Genomic DNA, 20,394 nt, shown 5'->3' on the forward strand with positions numbered 1-20,394 from the left:
TATATTATTTAACTGAATATTGATAATAAATTTTCTGTATTATAGTAGTCTTATGTACCTGACATGCAATAATCTAATTGTAAGATACTCGCAAGATACGCATAAATATACGGTTTGTCATCATCGCTGCGCACAAGATACTAATACATATGAAACAGGATACAAACTTGTTTTTAAAGAATTAATTATTTCTTTATCCGGTTATACTAGTAGGCATCTTTATATATACAGAGGAATAAAAGTATTAATGAATAAATGATACATGAAATTATTCTATCTTTTAATCAGGTATTCCTTTCGTACACCAAAAAGATATAGAGTAAAATCGAGCAAAATTTGTTGCCAATTAAAAATATTATTTATATTATAAATGTATTACTTTTCCAACGTAGGTTTTCAATGTATAAGCATCTAATATAAAAATCTTTCCCTCCGAGCATGTGAACCTATTTTTAGTACTACCATAATTTTTTCGAAAATGTAACGACTTACTATCAAAAAATTAAATGTCTAAATAGTAAAAATGTTTAAAATTATTTTATCGCTGGATTCATTAAGATACCATCTGTAGAAGTTTGTTAATAAAACTTTTTGTTCGACCCACCCTGTATACTTAGCTTTTCAGGTATTTGATTCTCCGACGACACGTAATCTCCGGTAGTCTAATCGCGTCTTTCGGATCATCTCTTATACATCTTGGACATAAATATTGAAAAACCATTCATACAATATTACTTTCATCAAGTTTAGTGAAAATTCTAATGCAATTTTCTTTTTATAAGTGTTAACGATTTTAAATTTAATTTTTAAAAATCTTATTTTAATGATTTACTAAAATAAAAAAAGAAAACATGGAATAAGTTGACCTTTTACACTCATACACTTGCGCTTAACGTAACATTTCTCATTTAATTATCATATCTAAAAGATATATATACATAAAATTAATATGAAACTTTTCAACTGTACAAAATTCGTGACATACATAATAATTAATGATATAGTAATAATTAAAACTAATCTCGAGTGATTGAATCACTTAATTATTATATATAATAAGTACCATTAATCTTTAGAATTTCTAATCTTTACTGCATTAAAAATAGTGTGTAAAATTTTTTTGAAAGATAGACGTAATATTTAAACTTAGTTACTACTAAACAAACCAGAAATAAGTGGACTCGACGAATTAAAAAGAAAATTAAAAATTGTTAAAGCCAAGTAAATCAAAAGTCAAAAGGAGAATATATGTTATGCTGTGCATTGTTTAAATCATAAATTTTAAAAATCATAAGCTTGTACGTATCAAAATTTCAGATTTTTGACACTAACAAGAATAAACAAGTACATCTTTTGTCAATTCGTTCTAAACGAAAATTTGAACGGTAAAAAAAAATTTGAAATATCTATATATTGATATGCTTTTTTTAAAATGCAATTCCGAAAGATTCGTATTTTACTGCGACTAATCGTCACTAATTTCACCATATCATTCATATTCTCAAGAATTATTTGAATAATTTGATTTTTATTTTGGTATTTGTGTATTATTATAATTATTAAGTACTTTACTATGAAGCTGACATAAGAAGAAACCAAAAGAGTTTTTTTCCCAGATAAAATCAACACGTTAAATGGTCGATGATGTGTGGAAATAATCTCTTGCTTTGGTATTGCATCTTTCTAATCATCGTTTTATCTTCGGAGCTTCGGGCAAATTCCGAAGTGACAAGCGATGAGAAGGAAAGTGATAGTTCGACTGTGCGATATGAACTTGATGGAAATACCATCAGAAAATATGACGACAAACAAAATTTGGTATGGTATAAGTATAATTTACAATAAAATTTTATCAAAGATTACGGTGATATGCAGTACGCATATCGCATCAATTTCACGAATAACAAAGAGAATGACAATTTGCTGCAGTATACACTTCGAGCGCATTCCACAAAGAATCATAAAGATATTCAAATGTCTATGGAGTTTCCCACAAACTCAACAGATGCTGATGACAAGAAAAATCCCGTATCACGAGAAATCCATATAAACATGGACACAACCAATGTCAAGAACGATTCCATGTCGCATGATTTCTTCAAAAATAGAGATGACATTGAAAACAATCTCGTTTCACACGAAAAGTGCGACAATATTACCTGCATTCGGCTATGCTGTCCTTTAGGTAAACGCCTGATTAATGGAAAATGTATTGCTGGACAGGGTAACCAGCTTATTTTCCTGAAAAACATATTTATACACGTTAATTATCAACAAGATGAAAGTAAAAGAGGAGATGAAGCACTTCTTCTGATCGTTCACGATCCATGTCCAAAGACTGGACACTATTTAATTGATTCTAACTTATACAATTACCAGTTTAATTTATTTCTCGCTGATGGCTCTGTGTATCTACCTTATTTCAATTTAGTCATCGATCCTAAATCCTATTGTCTTGCTGTTATGGATCAAAACAGATATGATGTAAACGTTTGCTTTAATATTATGGAAGAGGTGAATAAAATCATCAACAACAATAAAGCAGTTAGTGGACCTGATGTCATAAATACATTAGCTCATGTAGGGGTTATGCTGCCTTCGCTGTCGATGTTCATAGTATATTCCATAGTGCCAGAGCTTCGTAATATACAGGGCTTCATATTGCGTGGATATAGCAGCTTGGTATTCATGGGGTACATAATCGAACTGATGAACCATCTTATCAAAAAGGATGTGATGGGATATTCTATCTGTGTTTCATGTGGTAATAACATATTCAAATTGTGTAATAAAACAATCACTGCTATATCTAAATCTATTAAAATACTCTTTGATAACTTAAATATGTAATTTATAGTTTAAAACTTAGAAACACAAAAATTAATAGTAAATATAATTAAAACTTTCAATTCACTTTAATATCAATTTAAAATTATCTACATATCTTTTATACTGCCAAAATTTTGCAAAATTATATTTTAAAATTAAATTAAAAATGTATCAAATTTAATGTTAGCACATACTTTTTAAAGATAAAGTTTCTTTTCATTTTGTAGTGCAGAAAGTTAATTCATAGACGTAGACTTTTTATCTACAAACATAGCTGTGAATTGCATCAGCATTTTGTAGGAACTTATTAATTGAGGTTGTTATCCATTGTTTCAGCCTTTTTCAAATATTATGCTTTCTTGGGAAGTTATTTTTGGTTAAATGTATTTAATTTCGATATATGGCGTACATTTAGGTAAGTCAAGTATTTCGTATTATATTTTATTTATTATATTTTATTTATAACATGTATCGCTAGAAGGTTGTGAATTTTTCTATGATTGATTTAAATTATATAATATCAAACTATTTGTTTGTAATATATAAAACACATGCATTCACATTATACTTACAACTTCTAATGTTTTCTATTACTATAATAGTAGCAAGAAAAAACGGTATAATGCTTTAAATAGAATGCAGAATATTGACTTGCGTGTAATAATGGGTGTAATAATATATATTCTCTTAAAATAACATCTTATATCATTTTTGTTTCAAGTGTTCAAACTACTACTAGATTTAAGACAAGTACTAAAATCACAAACTAAACTTTTTCTATAAGCTAAAATGTATACCTTTTCTATATTTTCCAAAACTTCTATAAAAATGTCATTAAAGATTGATTTTTCTCTCTGAAAATTGATTTCTCCAATTTTTGAGTGGTTTTATTTAATTTTTAAAAGTAAAGTGATATTGTTGTTGTTATTAATATTCTAAATTATTTATGAAACTATATTACATTATCTAATTCGTGATATAACATTACAAGCTTTTTCTCAATTTCTCTTCTTTTTAATGGTTCAAGAATTTAAAATCGGATATTATTTTGATTTTTTTTTCTCCTTTAATAACATAAACATGTCAAACTTTTATAACAAAGATTGAAATGTTTATGTTGTTAAAGTAGGAAAGAAAAAGAAAAAAATTAAAATGATATCAATTTTATATACATTCTTAAATTATTAAAAAAAAGAGAAATTGAGAAAAAGTTTGTAATGTTATATCACGAATTAGATAATAAAGTTTGAATAATATGAATCAATTTTTATAAATTTATATATTTTTTCCAAAACTTTAACTAAAAGAATATTTATTTTAATTGTACAATATGTATTGTATAATATACATTTGCATCGCGATTTCTTCTGTTTTTATCAGCTAAATGTAAAGTTTAATTGCGTTTTACAGACAATTTCGCCCATTAGAAACAAATGCGAAACGACAAGAGAAAAAGAAGTTAATTATGTATTCTCTTTACGCATATGGAGGCCCCTTTATACTCGTTATATTTTGTGGCATCATGGAATTTGTTCCTGGTTTACCGAAAAACCTGACCCGACCGGAATTTGATATCGGTGAATGTTGGTTCCATGGTAAGTGTCTGCTACTAACAGATAATTCAATTAAAGCTAGCATATAAATAAATAATTATATAACTATAAATGTAAGTATTATTGTGGAAATTAAAAATACGTTTCATGCACTTATAAAATACGATTGAATATGATAAACAAAATTCATGTCTTATATCACATTTTCAGACGGGATGGCAAATTTGTTGTACTTTTACGTGATTATACTTATTTCTGTTATAAGTAACGTTTGCTTATCCATCTGTACGGCACGAAAAATCGCTCATTATGAAAAAGACGATACATATCATCTCAAAAATTCGGAGAGCGGGCGTTATAATGATAACAAACAATGGTACGTAAGCAATTTCCTTATCATGTTTCCTCTTACGCATGGATACATGATAATTTTTCAATAAGATATAGGTTGAGATATCAATAAATAAAAATTTACCAGTGATATTATTCTAATTTTCAACAAGAGAGAATCAGAAAGAAAGAGAAAGAGGTATTATAATTTTGGGCCAGCATCTTTGTGTCAGTTTATAATTAATCTTAAAAAAAACAAACATCGCTGCCGTTTCTATAGCGTTCACGTTTTCTCTAGAAAACTTTCATAATTTTTGTGAAAATAATAAACAGTAATAAAAATAAAATGAAAATAAGTATGTCTCTAATTTCATAAACACAATAATCACATTTCTTAAATATTAAAAATTTTATTACTCTCTCTTTCTCTTTATTTTTTCTATTTCTCTCTTTCTATGTTTGGAACTTGTATTACAATTTTGAAGTTATTACAAGAATTTTGATTAATATAGCATTTACTGTTATTACTTATAAATATCTGAAACTGAGATACATCTAATTTTTTGAAAATATTTATTTTTATTAAACATAAATAATATTTCGATAATTACCAATTATAAACTCGTTAATTGTCATAACTATCGAAAATATTTTCTTTTCAATTATTCAGTTGTCTTATTCAATTATTTTCCAGGTTTAAGCTGACTGTGAAGCTAACTAAAGTACTATTTATTATTAATTGCATAAAATCGTATGTATTAATTATTTCTGCAATGTATGAAGACAAAGCTCTTACCATCTGGTATAGTTTTGTTGCGCTGGACTTTATACAACATTTTTACATTTTCATTATATTTGTATGTAAAAAAAATGTGAAACAGTTGTTATTGAAGCAATTCGGTTATTAGAATCACGGTTCTTTTCCAAAAACATCTCAATGCGCTATTGCATCCTCAAATAATAATACCACTACTACATCAGGGATAGTTTCTTTGTTGAAAAGGATCAATTTTTATGGAAACACGGACCGTCGTGCAAAGAATTCATTCGAATCAACTGATTTTTAGTAATGTAATCGGTAACAAAAAAATTCTGTCTAAATTAAAGATCGGCAATCAACCAGTGATTATTTACAATATTAGAGTACAATTTTTAATGAATAAGTAATTTTACATTATTGTACGTTAATTGTTTTGTTTGATTAAATGATGGTCCTAATCTACATTTATCAAATTTCTTCTCGTCTTTTCTTTATCCTTTTTCTTCTTTAATTATATTTTTAATTTCCCTCACAGTTTGTATTTCTTAATCTTAATAACATTATCAATTACTTATTAACATTATTAAAAATTGATCTAGATACATCGACTTGACTCGAACGAACAGTATTATTGAATTACTTAATATTCGCGTTATTGTTGTTATTGTAATGTAATAAAATGGAAATATTTTATATAAGCGTGTATATTGATTGTTCACAAATTTTTTTGTGTAAGTTTTGCTTTATTTATATATAAATATTATTATAATAACAGCATGTATTGATGAAAATACAACTAACAATGACTCACAATTCAAATCTTAACCAACTTTATATAAAAAGTATAAATATCATACATGCTTGTTTTACGGACATGTATGATATTTGTTTTAATTACGCCAATTGATTTGTCTCATTATTCTGTGCATAAAAATATTAAAGTAAGATAATCGATAAAAGAATATTTTATGAGATATCTTGTATTTTATGTCAAAATACTGCAACTTTGAAGCCTTATGACTCGAAATTTTTTATAGTGTTTTGGAAAGCTCTCGAGATAAGCTACAAAAATATGTAATAAAAAAATGGGGGAGTCCATTTAAAAAAATTGAGGTAACCTTCACGTGACCTTCAAGTGACTATCCAAGGCCAAACAAATGGTACCATTTTATAGCCCCGTCAAAACCATACAACTTTTGCCTAAAACATTTTTCGATATTTCGCTTAGTTTATGAGAAAATTGACCGTACTGTTTAAAATGGCCCACCCTGTATATATATATATATATATATATATATATATATATATATATAAATAAATATAAAAATTGCTACACACAAAAGTGTCCGTTTCAAAATAATAATATATATATTATAATAATCATTATAAATTTTTAAAAGTATCTAATATTAAAGAAATATACATTGCCGCCGCTTCTCTTTCAAATCGCGCCTTCTCAGAAAAATTTGCGGGAACTTAATAAAAATAAATTCAAAATGTGAATATTTTTCTTATTTTATAGAAGCAATAATTGTATATCTTATATGTAGATTTTTTAATAACTTGAATACTCTCTCTCTGTCTGTCTGTCTCTCTCTCTCTCTCTCTCTCTCTCTCTCTCTCTCTCTCTCTCTCTCTGCTTTATTTTCTTTTTTTTTAATTTTAAAATTATTATATTAATTTTGAAGTTTAATTTGATTAATATATAGCAATCATTGCTAATGCTTTACGATACCTGAAACTAAGATAATAATAATTTTAAAAAAATATTTATCTTTGTTGAAAGATAACTTCGAATGTTTTCAATTATAAACTTATCAATTGTCATAACTATCGAAGATATAAAATATTTATTTTTTTATATATTTATTATAATTATCTCATTCAATTATTTAATTTAATTTTTTATATATTTATTATAATTATCTCATTCAATTATTTAATTTAATTATAATTTATAGGTTTAATCTGTATCTGTATCTGCAATACGAATACTATTTATTGTCGTTTGCATAAAATCGTTAATGTATATTACCAAAGAAATGTACGGAAAAATCATTTGTCGCCTGGTATACTTTATGTGCGCTGGAAATCATACAGCATCTTTATCATATTTATATGGAAGAAGAAGATTAAACAATTGCTGCTGAAGCGATTAGATTGCCAGAATTGGTATACGGTTTCCAAAACTCAAACACAAATTACCTCATCTTCTAACAATTCAACCACTACGTCAGAAACGATTTCTCTATGGGAAAAGATCAATCCTTTCAAGAAAGCGAATCGTCCTGCAAATAGTTCGACAGACTTGACATTTAATGCTACAATAAGTAACTCAAAGATTTTATCGTAGATCAAAAGTTTATGGTAAACCAGTTATAAATTACAGTGCTAAAACACTTATTATATTATATATACATATTATATACATATATATATATATATATATATATACATACATATATACATATATATATACATATACACATATATATATATATATATATATATATATTATAATATTAAATAAAAATTATCATATCGTAAAGACATCTGTCTCTATTCTTAAATATTATAATATTGTATGAAATATTTATATTTATCTATTCTTTTAATTATTATGGAAGTCAAGATATAAATCGCCATAAAGACACAATGAATCGTACGTTTGGTTTTTCTGCAAATACAATTCCCACATTTTTTATGTAGGAACTGCATGTTATATCTTAACATTACATTATTAACATTCATCGTATTTAAAAAGTTCAAGACAATCAAGTATTTTTTCTTACAACGAAGATGAGAGTCAAACATAAAATAAAATTATTTTACTTAACCTCTATCACTATTTTGAGTATTTGTAAACGATTAAAATATTTGAATAATAAAATTTAAGGCAAAAAAAACTTGGCGCTGCTACAATAATTATATTTATTTTTTATATATTATTTTATATTTATATTTATATTATTTAACTGAATATATCTAGATATTGATAATAAATTTTCTGTATTATAGTAGTCTTATGTACCTGACATTCAATAATCTAATTGTAAGATACTCGCAAGATAATAATCGCATAAATATACGGTTTGTCATCATCGCTGCGCACAAAATACTAATACATATGAAACAGGATACAAACTTGTTTTTAAAGAATTAATTATTTCTTTATCCGGTTTTACTAGTACTAGTAGGCATCTTTATATATACAGAGGAATAAAAGTATTAATGAATAAATGATACATAAAATTATTCTATCTTTTAATCAGGTATTCCTTTTGTACACCAAGAAGATATAGAATAAAATCGAGCAAAATTTGTTGCCAATTAAAAATATTATTTATATTATAAATGTATTACTTTTCCAACGTAGGTTTTCAATGTATAAGCATCTAATATAAAAATCTTTCCCTCCGAGCATGTGAACCTATTTTTAGTACTACCATAATTTTTTCGAAAATGTAACGACTTACTATCAAAAAATTAAATGTCTAAATAGTAAAAATGTTTAAAATTATTTTATCGCTAGATTCATTAAGATACCATCTGTAGAAGTTTGTTAATAAAACTTTTTGTTCGACTCACCCTGTATACTTGGCTTTTCAGGTATTAGATTCTCCGACGACACGTAATCTCCGGTAGTCTAATCGCGTCTTTCGGATCATCTCTTATACATCTTGGAGATAAATATTGAAAAACCATTCATACAATATTACTTTCATCAAGTTTAGTGAAAATTCTAATGCAATTTTCTTTTTATAAGTGTTAACAATTTTAAATTTAATTTTTAAAAATCTTTTTTTAATGATTTACTAAAATAAAAAGAGAAAACATGGAATAAGTTGACCTTTTACACTCATACACTTGCGCTTAACGTAACATTTCTCATTTAATTATCATATCTAAAAGATATATATACATAAAATTAATATGAAACTTTTCAACTGTACAAAATTTGTGACATACGTAATAATTAATGCTATAGTAATAATTAAAACTAATCTTGAGTGATTGAATCACTTAATTATTATATATAATAAGTACCATTAATCTTTAGAATTTCTAATCTTTACTGCATTAAAAATAGTGTGTAAAATTTTTTTGAAAGATAGACGTAATATTTAAACTTAGTTACTACTAAATAAATCAGAAATAAGTGGACTCGACGAATTAAAAAAAAAATTAAAAATTGTTAAAGCCAAGTAAATCAAAAGTCAAAAGGAGAATATATTATGCTGTGCATTGTTTAAATCATAAATTTTAAAAATCATAAGCTTGTACGCATCAAAATTTCAGATTTTTGACACTAACAAGAATAAACAAGTACATCTTTTGTTAATTCGTTCTAAACGAAAATTTGAACGGTAAAAGAAAATTTGAAATATCTATATATTGATATGCTTTTTTTAAAATGCAATTCCGAAAGATTCGTATTTTACTGCGACTAATCGTCACTAATTTCACCATATCATTCATATTCTCAAGAATTATTTGAATAATTTGATTTTTATTTTGGTATTTGTGTATTATTATAATTATTAAGTACTTTACTATGAAGCTGACATAAGAAGAAACCAAAAGAGTTTTTTTCCCAGATAAATTCAACACGTTAAATGGTCGATGATGTGTGGAAATAATCTCTTGCTTTGGTATTGCATCCTTCTAATCATCGTTTTATCTTCGGAGTTTCGGGCAAATTCCGAAGTGACAAGCGATGAGAAGGAAAGTGATAGTTCGACTGTGCGATATGAACTTGATGGAAGTACCATCAGAAAATATGACGACAAAAAATATTTGGTATGGTATAAGTATAATTTACAATAAAATTTTAACAAAGATTACGGTGATATGCAGTACGCATATCGCATCAATTTCACGAATAACAAAGAGAATGACAATTTGCTGCAGTATACACTTCGAGCGCATTCCACAAAGAATCATAAAGATATTCAAATGTCTATGGAGTTTCCCACAAACTCAACAGATGCTGATGACAAGAAAAATCCCGTATCACGAGAAATCCATATAAACTTGAACACAACCAATGTCAAGAACGATTCCATGTCGCATGATTTCTTCAAAAATAGAGATGACAATCTCGTTTCGCATGAAAAGTGCGACAATATTACCTGCATTCGGCTATGCTGTCCTTTAGGTAAATGGCTGATTAATGGAAAATGTATTGCTGGATACGGTAACCCGTTTATTTTCCTGCAAAACATGATTATAAACTTTACTGATCCGTTACAAGATGAAAGTAAAAGAGCAGATGAAGCATTTCTTCTGATCGTTCACGATCCGTGTCTAAAGACTGGACATTTGATTGATTCTAACTTATTCGAGTATAATATATTTCTCGTCAATGGCTCTTTGTATCTACCTTATTACAACATAGTCATTGAATCAACATCCTATTGTCTTGCTGGTATGGATCAAAGATTTGATATAAACGTTTGCTTTAATATTATGCAAAAGGTGAATAAAACCATACACCACAATAAAGCAGTTAGTGGACATGATGTCATAACTATATTAGTTCATGTAGGAGTTATGGTGTTTTCGCTGTCGATGTTCATAGTATATTCCATAGTGCCAGAGTTTCGTAATATACAGGGCTTCATATTGCGTGGATATAGCAGTTTGGTATTCATGGGGTACACGATCGAATTGATGGACTACCTTATCAAAAAGGATGTGATGGGATATTCCATCTGTCTTGCATGTGGTAATAACATATTCAAATTGTGTAATAAAACAATCATTGCTATATCTAAATCTGGTAAAATACTCTTTGATAACTTAAATATGTAATTTCTAATTTAAAACTTAGAAAGATACAAAAGTTAATAGTAAATAAAATTAAAACTTTCAATTTATTTTAATATCAAGTTAAAATTATCTACATATATTTATACTGTCAAAATTTTGCAAAATTATATTTAAAATTAAAAATGTATTAAATTTAACATTAGCACATACTTTTTAAATATAAAGCTTGTTTTTATTTTGCAGTGCAAAAAGTTAATTCACAGTCGTAGACTTTTTTTCTACAAACATATATAACATAGCTATGAATTGTATCAGCATTTTGTAGGAACTTATTAATTGATATGTTGTTTATCCATTGTTTCAGCCTTTTTCAAATATTATGCTTTCTTGGGAAGTTATTTTTGGTTAAATGTATTTAATTTCGATATATGGCGTACATTTAGGTAAGTCAAGTATTTCGTATTATATTTTATTTATAACATGTATCGTTAAAAAATTGTGAATTTTTCTAAGATTGATTTAAATTATATAATAACAAAATATTTGTTTGTAATATATAAAACACATACATTCACATTATACTTACAACTTCTAATGTTTTCTATTATTATAATAGTAACAAGAGAAAACAGTATAATACTTTGAATAGAATGCAGAATATTGACTTGCATATAATAATGGGTGTAATAATATATTTTCTCTTAAAATAACACTTTATGTCATTTTTGTTTCAAGTGTTCAAACTACTACAAGATTTAAAACAAGTACGAAATAACTTTTTCTATGTAATGTATACATTTTAGCTTATAGAAAAAATTATTTCGTACTTGTCTTAAATCTTGTAGTAGTTTGAACACTTGAAACAAAAATGACATAAAGTGTTATATTTTTTCTATATTTTCCAAAACTTCTATAAAAATTTTATTAAAGATTGATTTTTCTCTCTGAAAATTGATTTCTCCAATTTTTGAGTGGTTTTATTTAATTTTTAAAAGTAAAGTGATATTGTTGTTGTTATTAATATTCTAAATTATTTATGAAACTATATTACATTATCTAATTCATAATATAACATTACAAGCTTTTTCTCAATTTCTTTTCTTTTTAATGGTTCAAGAATTTAAAATCGGATATTATTTTGATTTTTTCTTTTCTCCTTTAATAACATAAACATGTCAAACTTTTATAACAAAGATTGAAATGTTTATGTTGTTAAAGTAGGAAAGAAAAAGAAAAAAATTAAAATAATATCAATTTTATATACATTCTTAAATTATTAAAAAAAAGAGAAATTGAGAAAAAGTTTGTAATGTTATATCACGAATTAGATAATAAAGTTTGAATAATATGAATCAATTTTTATAAATTTATATAGTTTTTCCAAAACTTCAACTAAAAGAATATTTATTTTAATTGTATGTACAATATGTATTGTACAATATACAATTGCATCGCGATTTCTTCTGTTTTTATCAGCTAAATGTAAAGTTTAATTGCGTTTTACAGACAAATTCGGCCATTAGAAAGAAATGTGAAACGACAAGAAAAAAAGAAGTTAATTAGGTATTCTCTTTACGCATACGGAGGCCCTTTTATACTCGCTATAGTTTGTGGCATCATGGATTTTGTTCCTGGTATACCGAAAAACCTGATCCGACCGAGATTTGACATCGGTGATTGTTCATTCTATGGTAAGTGTCTGTCACTAACAAATAATTCGATTAAAACTAGCATATAAATAAAAAATTATATAACTATAAATGTAAGTATTATTGTGGAAATTAAAAATACGTTTCATGTACTCATAAAATACAATTGAATATAATAAACAAAATTCATGTCTTATATTACATTTTCAGATAGAACGGCAAACTTGTTGTACTTTTACGGGGTTATAATTATTTCTATCATTATTAGCATTTGCTTATCCATCTGTACAGCACGAAAAATCGCGCATTATGAAAAAGACGTTGCATGTCATCTGAAAAATTCGGAGAGCCGGCGTTATAATGATAACAAACAATGGTACGTAAGCAATATCCTTATCATGTTTCCTTTTATGCATGGATATATGATAATTTTTCAATAAGATATAGGTTGAGATATCAATAAATAAAAATTTACCAGTGATATTATTCTCATTTTCAACAAGAGAGAATCAGAAAGAAAGAGAAAGAGGTATTATAATTTTGGGACAGCATCTTTGTGTCAGTTTATAATTAATCTTAAAAAAAGCAAACATCGCTGCCGTTTCTATAGCATTCACGTTTTCTCCAGAAAACTTTCATAATTTTCATGAAAATAATAAACAGTAATAAAAATAAAATGAAAATAAGTATGTCTCTAATTTCATAAACACAATAATCACATTTCTTAAATATTAAAAATTTTATTACTCTCTCTTGCTCTTTATTTTTTTCTATTTCTCTCTTTCTATGTTTAAAACTTGTATTATATTAATGTAGAAGTTATTATAAGAGTTTTGATTAATATAGCATTTACTGTTATTATTTATAAATATCTGAAACTGAGATACATCTAATTTTTTGAAAATATTTATCTTTATTAAACATAAATAATATTTATATTAAACATGAATAATATTTCGATAATTACGAATCATAAACTCGTTAATTGTCATAACTATCGAAAACATAAAATATTTTCTTTTCAATTATTCAATTATTTTCCAGGTTTAAGCTGACTGTGAAGCTAACTAAAGTACTATTTATTATTATTTCCATGAAAACGTATGTATATACTATTTATGCATTGTATGAAGAACAATCAATTTCCATCTGGTATACCATACTTGTGCTGGAATTTATACAACATTTTTGCATTTTCATTATATTTGTATGTAAAAAAAATATGAAACAACTGTTATTGAAGCAATTCAGTTGCCAAAATCATTTGTCGAAAAAGATCAATTTTTATATAAACGCGAAACGTCGTACAGAGAATTCATCCGAATCAACTGACTTTTAATAATGTAATCGATGACAAAAAAATTGTATGTAAATTAAAGATTGGCGATCAACCAGAGATTAACTACAATATTAAAGTACAATTTTTAATAAATGAATAATTTTACATTATTGTACATTAATCGTTTTGTTTGACTAAATGATGGTCTTAATCTACATTTATCAAATTTCTTCTCGTCTTTTCTTTATGCTTTTTATTCTTTAATTATATTTTTAATTTACCTCACAGTTTGTATTTCTTAATCTATTGATAACATTATCAATTATTTATTAACATTATCAAAAATTGATCTTGATACATCGACTTGACTCGGACAAACAATATTATTGAATTACTTTATATTCGCGTTATTGTTATTATTATAATGTAATGGAATGAAAATATTTTATATAAGCGTATATATTGATTGTTTACAAATTTTTTTGTAAATTTTGCTTAATTTATATATAAATATTATTATAATAATATCAAGTATTGATGAAAATACAACTGACAATGACTCACAATTCAAATCGTAACCAACTTTATATAAAAAGTATAAATATCATACATGCTCGTTTTTTTCCTGTGATATTCAATTTCTAACACTGTCTTTAATATTTCTCAGTAATTTATTACTATCTTTAATGTTTTCAATCAAATTCGAAAATACTAAATATATAGTATAATAAATATATAAATACCTAATAAATACATTTACATATTTTTAAATATTATACGTACATTTGCGTATACGCATAAAATAATTTAGGAAATGATATATAAATATATTTCACCGCAGCATTTATTGCTAATTGCAAATATTCATCTAATTGTATTTAGAAGTGTATAATAAACGTATCCGTAGTTTTAATTTCATATTATCTTTTATTTTATTATATTATGTTTGTCTTTAGTGGATACTTATGTCTCGATATCTTTGTTCAAATAAAATCATTTCAGCTAGTGACAAAAAAAATGTAATCTTTTACTGTCGAATAGTGTTACTCGAAAATGTCAAAACCTTTAGTCTTATTGTTAGAATTAGTTAGAATCATACTGTTGCAGCTGCAGATAACTCCGATTGGCGTTGATTTTATATACGACAAATTATAAATAGTATTTTGTTCCGAATTTTATCGTAAAATAGATTATTATATTATTATAGTGAATTTTAAAGTACAAAATGAAAATTTTCTGACAACATGTAATCAAGAACGTTGAAAAAATGTTATCGATTATGTAAAATAAAGGAAATTGAAATATTAAACAATATTTCCAGTATTATTTAGACTACAAAATTTGAATATTAACTATAGGTTATAAAACTAACTCTTATAAATCAATAAAATTCTGTAAGTTACAATTTCTAAATTATCAAATCAAGCTGACAGTTAAAACTCTTAAAATTAGCTTTTAATAAAAAAAACTTTTTAATAAAAATATTTTAATAAGTTATTTTTTCAACAAATACAAAAATTTGGACGTAAGGAGAAATAAAATATATCAATGTTTTTAAGTAATAAGAACAATAAAAACTATAAAAATAATCAAAAGCAGAAAATAACATTTATATAGAAAAAAAAATAAATTACATTTGTGTAAATTTCTGTTTCTAAATTTTTTTAATATTGTTGCAATGTATATGTATATACTTCTAGTTTATATTTTATTTTTATTATGTTACCATTCTCACGCGCGCACACAACAATAATGCAATATGCAAATAATAATACGTATTCATAATTTATTGAAAACTTTTAAAATTATTATTTTTATTATCAATAATTAATATAACTTCTAAAATATTTCTCGCAGTCAACAGTGAATTTTTAATCGCAAATATATATGTTTTGTATCGTAATCCATATAAGTATGTAACATTATCTTACTTTTTACTACATTTTCAGTTAGATATAATGATTTGTTTTTTACATACTCTTCTTATACACTATTTAATTCTATATGATAAGTCAATTAATCTGCCTAGCAATCTTTGAACCATTAAACAAGTATCAAACGTTTTGCTAATATCCACGATTATTCTTTTTACACAATATCATCAAAATAATGATTTTTCGATTTTGATACACTTTAAAAATTTTAATTATAAAAAGTATTATTTAAAAACAGTACATATTTTTACAAAGGAATATTTTTAAATATATCGTGAAAGTTACTAATTACATTATTATATCAATTTTAAAAATTCTCAAGTATAATGCTTTCTCTTTCAAATTACAAGAAACGTCCGAGCTAATATAAGAAAAGGAAACATAACAAATAATGTTTTAAAACTAATAAAATGCAAAATATATGTGTGCGATAATAAAAGATTTCTTTTTACTTAATTTCTTATAAAGAATAAATAAGGAACATCTCGACTAGAACTCTCCATCATACTATTTACTAACACAAATACATGTTAAACGTAAGTTGTTAAAGACCATATGTTTATAAATATGTTCAATATTAATTATTAATATGATTATTAATATGATCAAGTAAAATCGAGAGCCTACGCATTTTCGACATACATATTGTTCATCACAATTTCCGTGTTGTCATTCTTTATTGCAAAAAGTTTAATAACGCATTATATAAAATAAAAATTTAATCTTTTAATATTTGAATAAAGAGAAATGTGTCGTATATAGATGCCAGACTTTAACCATTTTTAAAAAATGGAAAAATTACACACAATTAAATAACAATAAACATCTCAAAAGAGATGTAAATGCGTGAATACCTTTTACAGTAATCAGAAAATAATTACAGTCTTTTGTATACAAAAGCTTATTACGTCTCTCTTTTCTCCAAACCAATCCAAAATCCGCCATCAGGTGTCAAGGTAAACTCTCTCTTATCATATATCATAGGAACGACAGTTTTTGCAGTTTTCTTCAAGATAAATTTTTGTAAGAGATGAGCCACCAGAATTTTGGTTTCCATGAGAACAAATCGATTGCCGATACATTTTCTAGGCCCCTCTCCAAAAGGTAAGTAAGTATACGGAACAATATTATCTTTGTTTTCTTCACTGAATCTTTCCGGATCAAACTTCTCCGGGTTCGGAAAATATTTAGGATCATGATGTAAAGCGTAAATGGGTATCGACATTACAATATCAGGGTTGACGGTTATGCTTTTACACCCCGGTCGCGGCGGTGGCAGTTCGTATCTCTTGGTACAAGCTCTATCGGTAACGGACATCGGTGGATATTTTCGGAGTGCCTCAGAAATCACCATCTCCATATAAGTCATCTTTGACAACGATTCGTAAGAAAGCTCATTTTCTTCAGTGAGATGTTGCTGCACTTCTTCACGCAGGCGATCTTGAATGTCTCGATTAAGCGCCAGCTCGTGAACGATAAAACACATCAGCGTCGAAGATGTTTCAAAACCGGCTAAGAAAAAGATGAAAGCTTGCGAAACAATGTCCTCCAATGTCATTTTGTCGGAATCATTTTTATCTCGAGCCTGCATTAATAACTGTATCATATCCGGCCTGACAATGCCTTGTTCGTCTCGAACTTTGATAGTCTCTCCAACAATTCTCTTAAAAAACTCGGACACAGTCGATGTGGTAAATGCCTCCATACCGAGCAACTTGGCAAAACGTGGATATGCACGCATAATGATAAACTTGAACATAGTTAGAAAAGATCCAGTGAAACCTTTACTGACCTCTATTCCCCTCATGTAGAACTCGTTGTTTTGATCTTTCATAGAATTTACGCTTATGCCAAAAGCCGTTGTAGCGATTACGTCAGTGGTATATCGTCTGAAGACTTGCTTCGTCTCGATCTCATCGCAGAGTTCTGGATGATCGACCAGATAATTGACGAATTCACGAGAACACTTTGACACCAAACCGAACATGACCTTCATCTTGCTGGCGGTAAAAGAAGGACTTAGCGTGTTTCTCATTTCTTTCCAGCGATCTCCGCGCAAGGCGAAAATGTTCTTACTAAGTAGCGGCTCTAGACTTTCATCAAAGAAGCTCGGATGATCATGAAAATTTTCAAAGTCTTTTACCAAAACATTCCTGATCAGTTCTGGATCGCGTAGCCACACGGCAGGTGTGGTAAAATTCATCGCTCCAAAATATTTTGCGTCCGGAAAATAATTGTACAAAAAAATGCAAAATTCGGCAATACTTATACGGCGAAGAAATATTTTCCAACTCGTTAGGAGAGACCGTAGTGAATCGGGTAGATAAGGAACATCCTTGCCCTTCCAGTAAAAGTATACACGATACAACACTGCGATAACTTTTAAAATGCCGAAAATAATCAGAGTAGTCACCAATAATTTGAAGGGCGACGTAAATAAGGACGAAAATAATTCCATCGCGACAGAAGTATAAACGTGACGGACGAACGAATGGTCCGTTGAATGAGACGTAAAACGTATAAACACGAACGTATATAGGCACTCTTATCGTGGCAAAGGAGAGAAGGGAAGACGTTTCTCTTGGTATCATTATAAATTGTCTTAATGACCGTAAGTTACATCAATTCTATTTTAAACACGCTCAATAAATCATGTAAACATATCATTGCAGATTCAGATGCCAAAATTAAGATTTTGTATTAAAAGAAAATTTTGTTCTCATTTCAATAACAACTTATAATATTTTTTTACATATATAATATTGCTTACTTAATTCCATTTAATCGTCATTTGATCCAATTTGCATTACATTCAGTGCCATAAATGCTTTTACATTTGAAGACAGCTACTATTGTGAGACCAAGGATGTTAATGTAGAATAATTCTGTGCGATACGAATTATGTGAGATAAAATTTACAATTACTGCAAATTTACAATTAATGCAAATTACAATTGCAAAAGTATACAATAAAATAAAATGTGTTTCATTCTAAATATCAATTTTTCTGGAAAAAAAACACAAAGAAAATGATAAAAAGCTATTTAATCAATTTTGACTTTTGCGCAAAAAAATCTTCTGCCGTTACTATCTAGCTTATTGATATTAAATTTTTATTTGTTTTATATATTTAGAAAATATTTGTAACGCGAAAATGATATGAGTTTTACAACATGTCTAATTGAATTAATATATTTATGATATCGTTACTTTATGATACCGTTTATCTTTATCTCTTTCTATCTTTCTATGTATAAAGCTTGTAATAATTTTGAAGTTTATTTTGATTAATATAACATTTATTGTTATTATTTACATATATCTGAAACTAAGATTGCTATCATTTTGTGAAACAAATTATTTTTATTAAACATAAATAATTTCGATAATTACCAATTTTAAACTTAATTGTCATAATTACCGAAAATATATTTCCATTTCAATTATTCATTTATCTTATTCAATTGCTTCAATCAATTTTACTGCAGGTTTAAACTGACTGTGAAGCTAACTAAAGTACTATTTATTATTATTTGCATAAAATTGTGTGTATATACTATTTATGCATTGTATAAAGAACAATAATTTTTCATCTGATATAGTTTTGTTGCACTGGACTTTATACAACATTTTTACATCTTTATCATATTTGTATCGAAAAAATTAAACAGCTGCTATTGAAGCAATTCGGTTGTAAAAATCGGGATTTTTTTACAGAAACATCTCAATACGTTATTGCATCCTCAAATAATAATACAACTACTACATCACGGATAATTCCTTTGTCGAAAAAATGAATTTTTACGGAAAAGCAAACTGTTGCGTAAAAACTTCATCCAAGTCAATCAATTTTTAGTAATATAATCGGTGATAAAAAAATTCTATCTAAATTAAAGATTGGCGATCAACCAGAGATTAATTACAATGTTAGAGTACAATTTTTAATGAATGAATAATTTTACATTATTGTACGTTAATCGTTTTGTTTGACAGAATGTTGGTTCTGATCTACATTTATCAAATTTCTTCTTGTTTTTTCTTTATCCTTTCTGCTCTTTAATTTATATTTTTAAACATTTCTTTTTAACTTTTTTTCACAGTTTGTATTTCTTAATTTATTGATAACATTATCAACTTTTTATTAACATTATTAAAAATAGATTTTAATACATCGACTTTACTCGCGTAACAATATTATTGAATTAATTTATATTCGCGTTGTTATTAATGTAATGTAATGTAATGGAAACATTTTAAATAAGTTTGTATATCGATTGCTCGTAAATTT

At 26.5% G+C, this 20,394-nt stretch overlaps 3 protein-coding genes across 9 annotated transcripts; 2 read left to right on the top strand and 1 right to left on the bottom strand.

Annotated features, from left to right (window-relative positions):
* Positions 1-654: 654 nt before the first annotated feature.
* Positions 655-5,977, top strand: LOC140666023 (probable G-protein coupled receptor Mth-like 10). 5 transcript variants are annotated; one of them, XM_072892725.1, is made up of 8 exons: positions 676-802; positions 1,347-1,385; positions 1,617-1,818; positions 1,930-2,764; positions 3,166-3,244; positions 4,240-4,424; positions 4,593-4,758; positions 5,407-5,977. In XM_072892725.1, exons 3-8 carry the CDS (start codon positions 1,642-1,644, stop codon positions 5,618-5,620), a joined length of 1,656 nt encoding a protein of 551 aa, XP_072748826.1. In that variant the 5' UTR covers positions 676-802; positions 1,347-1,385; positions 1,617-1,641; the 3' UTR covers positions 5,621-5,977. The 5 variants fall into 5 exon arrangements, with proteins under 5 accessions (XP_072748827.1, XP_072748825.1, XP_072748829.1 ...); XM_072892726.1 differs by lacking the exon at positions 1,347-1,385 and having other exon boundaries at positions 655-1,298; XM_072892724.1 differs by having other exon boundaries at positions 655-1,385; positions 5,407-5,976.
* Positions 5,978-9,121: 3,144 nt separating this feature from the next.
* Positions 9,122-14,799, top strand: LOC140666018 (G-protein coupled receptor Mth2-like). 3 transcript variants are annotated; one of them, XM_072892716.1, is made up of 7 exons: positions 9,122-9,200; positions 10,071-10,272; positions 10,384-11,200; positions 11,609-11,687; positions 12,751-12,935; positions 13,104-13,269; positions 13,938-14,799. In XM_072892716.1, exons 2-7 carry the CDS (start codon positions 10,096-10,098, stop codon positions 14,230-14,232), a joined length of 1,719 nt encoding a protein of 572 aa, XP_072748817.1. In that variant the 5' UTR covers positions 9,122-9,200; positions 10,071-10,095; the 3' UTR covers positions 14,233-14,799. The 3 variants fall into 3 exon arrangements, with proteins under 3 accessions (XP_072748817.1, XP_072748818.1, XP_072748816.1); XM_072892717.1 differs by lacking the exon at positions 9,122-9,200 and adding an exon at positions 9,228-9,350; XM_072892715.1 differs by lacking the exon at positions 9,122-9,200 and adding an exon at positions 9,522-9,839 and having other exon boundaries at positions 13,938-14,798.
* Positions 14,800-16,420: 1,621 nt separating this feature from the next.
* Positions 16,421-19,290, bottom strand: LOC140665744 (cytochrome P450 9e2-like). The gene has a single exon (XM_072892213.1). It carries the CDS (start codon positions 18,562-18,564, stop codon positions 17,011-17,013), a length of 1,554 nt encoding a protein of 517 aa, XP_072748314.1. The 5' UTR covers positions 18,565-19,290; the 3' UTR covers positions 16,421-17,010.
* Positions 19,291-20,394: the final 1,104 nt, after the last annotated feature.

Source organism: Anoplolepis gracilipes, chromosome 5, assembly GCF_047496725.1.
Source record: "Anoplolepis gracilipes chromosome 5, ASM4749672v1, whole genome shotgun sequence".
In the NCBI taxonomy this organism is placed as follows: Eukaryota; Metazoa; Arthropoda; class Insecta; order Hymenoptera; family Formicidae; genus Anoplolepis; species Anoplolepis gracilipes.

Bases quoted from the DNA above. Each gene is read 5' to 3' on its own strand.
- LOC140666023 (XM_072892726.1), top strand. From the start codon at position 1,642: ATGATGTGTGGAAATAATCTCTTGCTTTGGTATTGCATCTTTCTAATC. The intron at 1,819-1,929 runs GTATGGTATAAG...AATTTGCTGCAG, and splicing joins ATGACGACAAACAAAATTTG to TATACACTTCGAGCGCATTC. The intron at 2,765-3,165 runs GTAATAACATAT...CCATTGTTTCAG, and splicing joins TTCTATCTGTGTTTCATGTG to CCTTTTTCAAATATTATGCT.
- LOC140666018 (XM_072892716.1), top strand. From the start codon at position 10,096: ATGATGTGTGGAAATAATCTCTTGCTTTGGTATTGCATCCTTCTAATC. The intron at 11,688-12,750 runs GTAAGTCAAGTA...TGCGTTTTACAG, and splicing joins GATATATGGCGTACATTTAG to ACAAATTCGGCCATTAGAAA. The intron at 12,936-13,103 runs GTAAGTGTCTGT...TTACATTTTCAG, and splicing joins CGGTGATTGTTCATTCTATG to ATAGAACGGCAAACTTGTTG.
- LOC140665744 (XM_072892213.1), bottom strand. From the start codon at position 18,564: ATGGAATTATTTTCGTCCTTATTTACGTCGCCCTTCAAATTATTGGTG.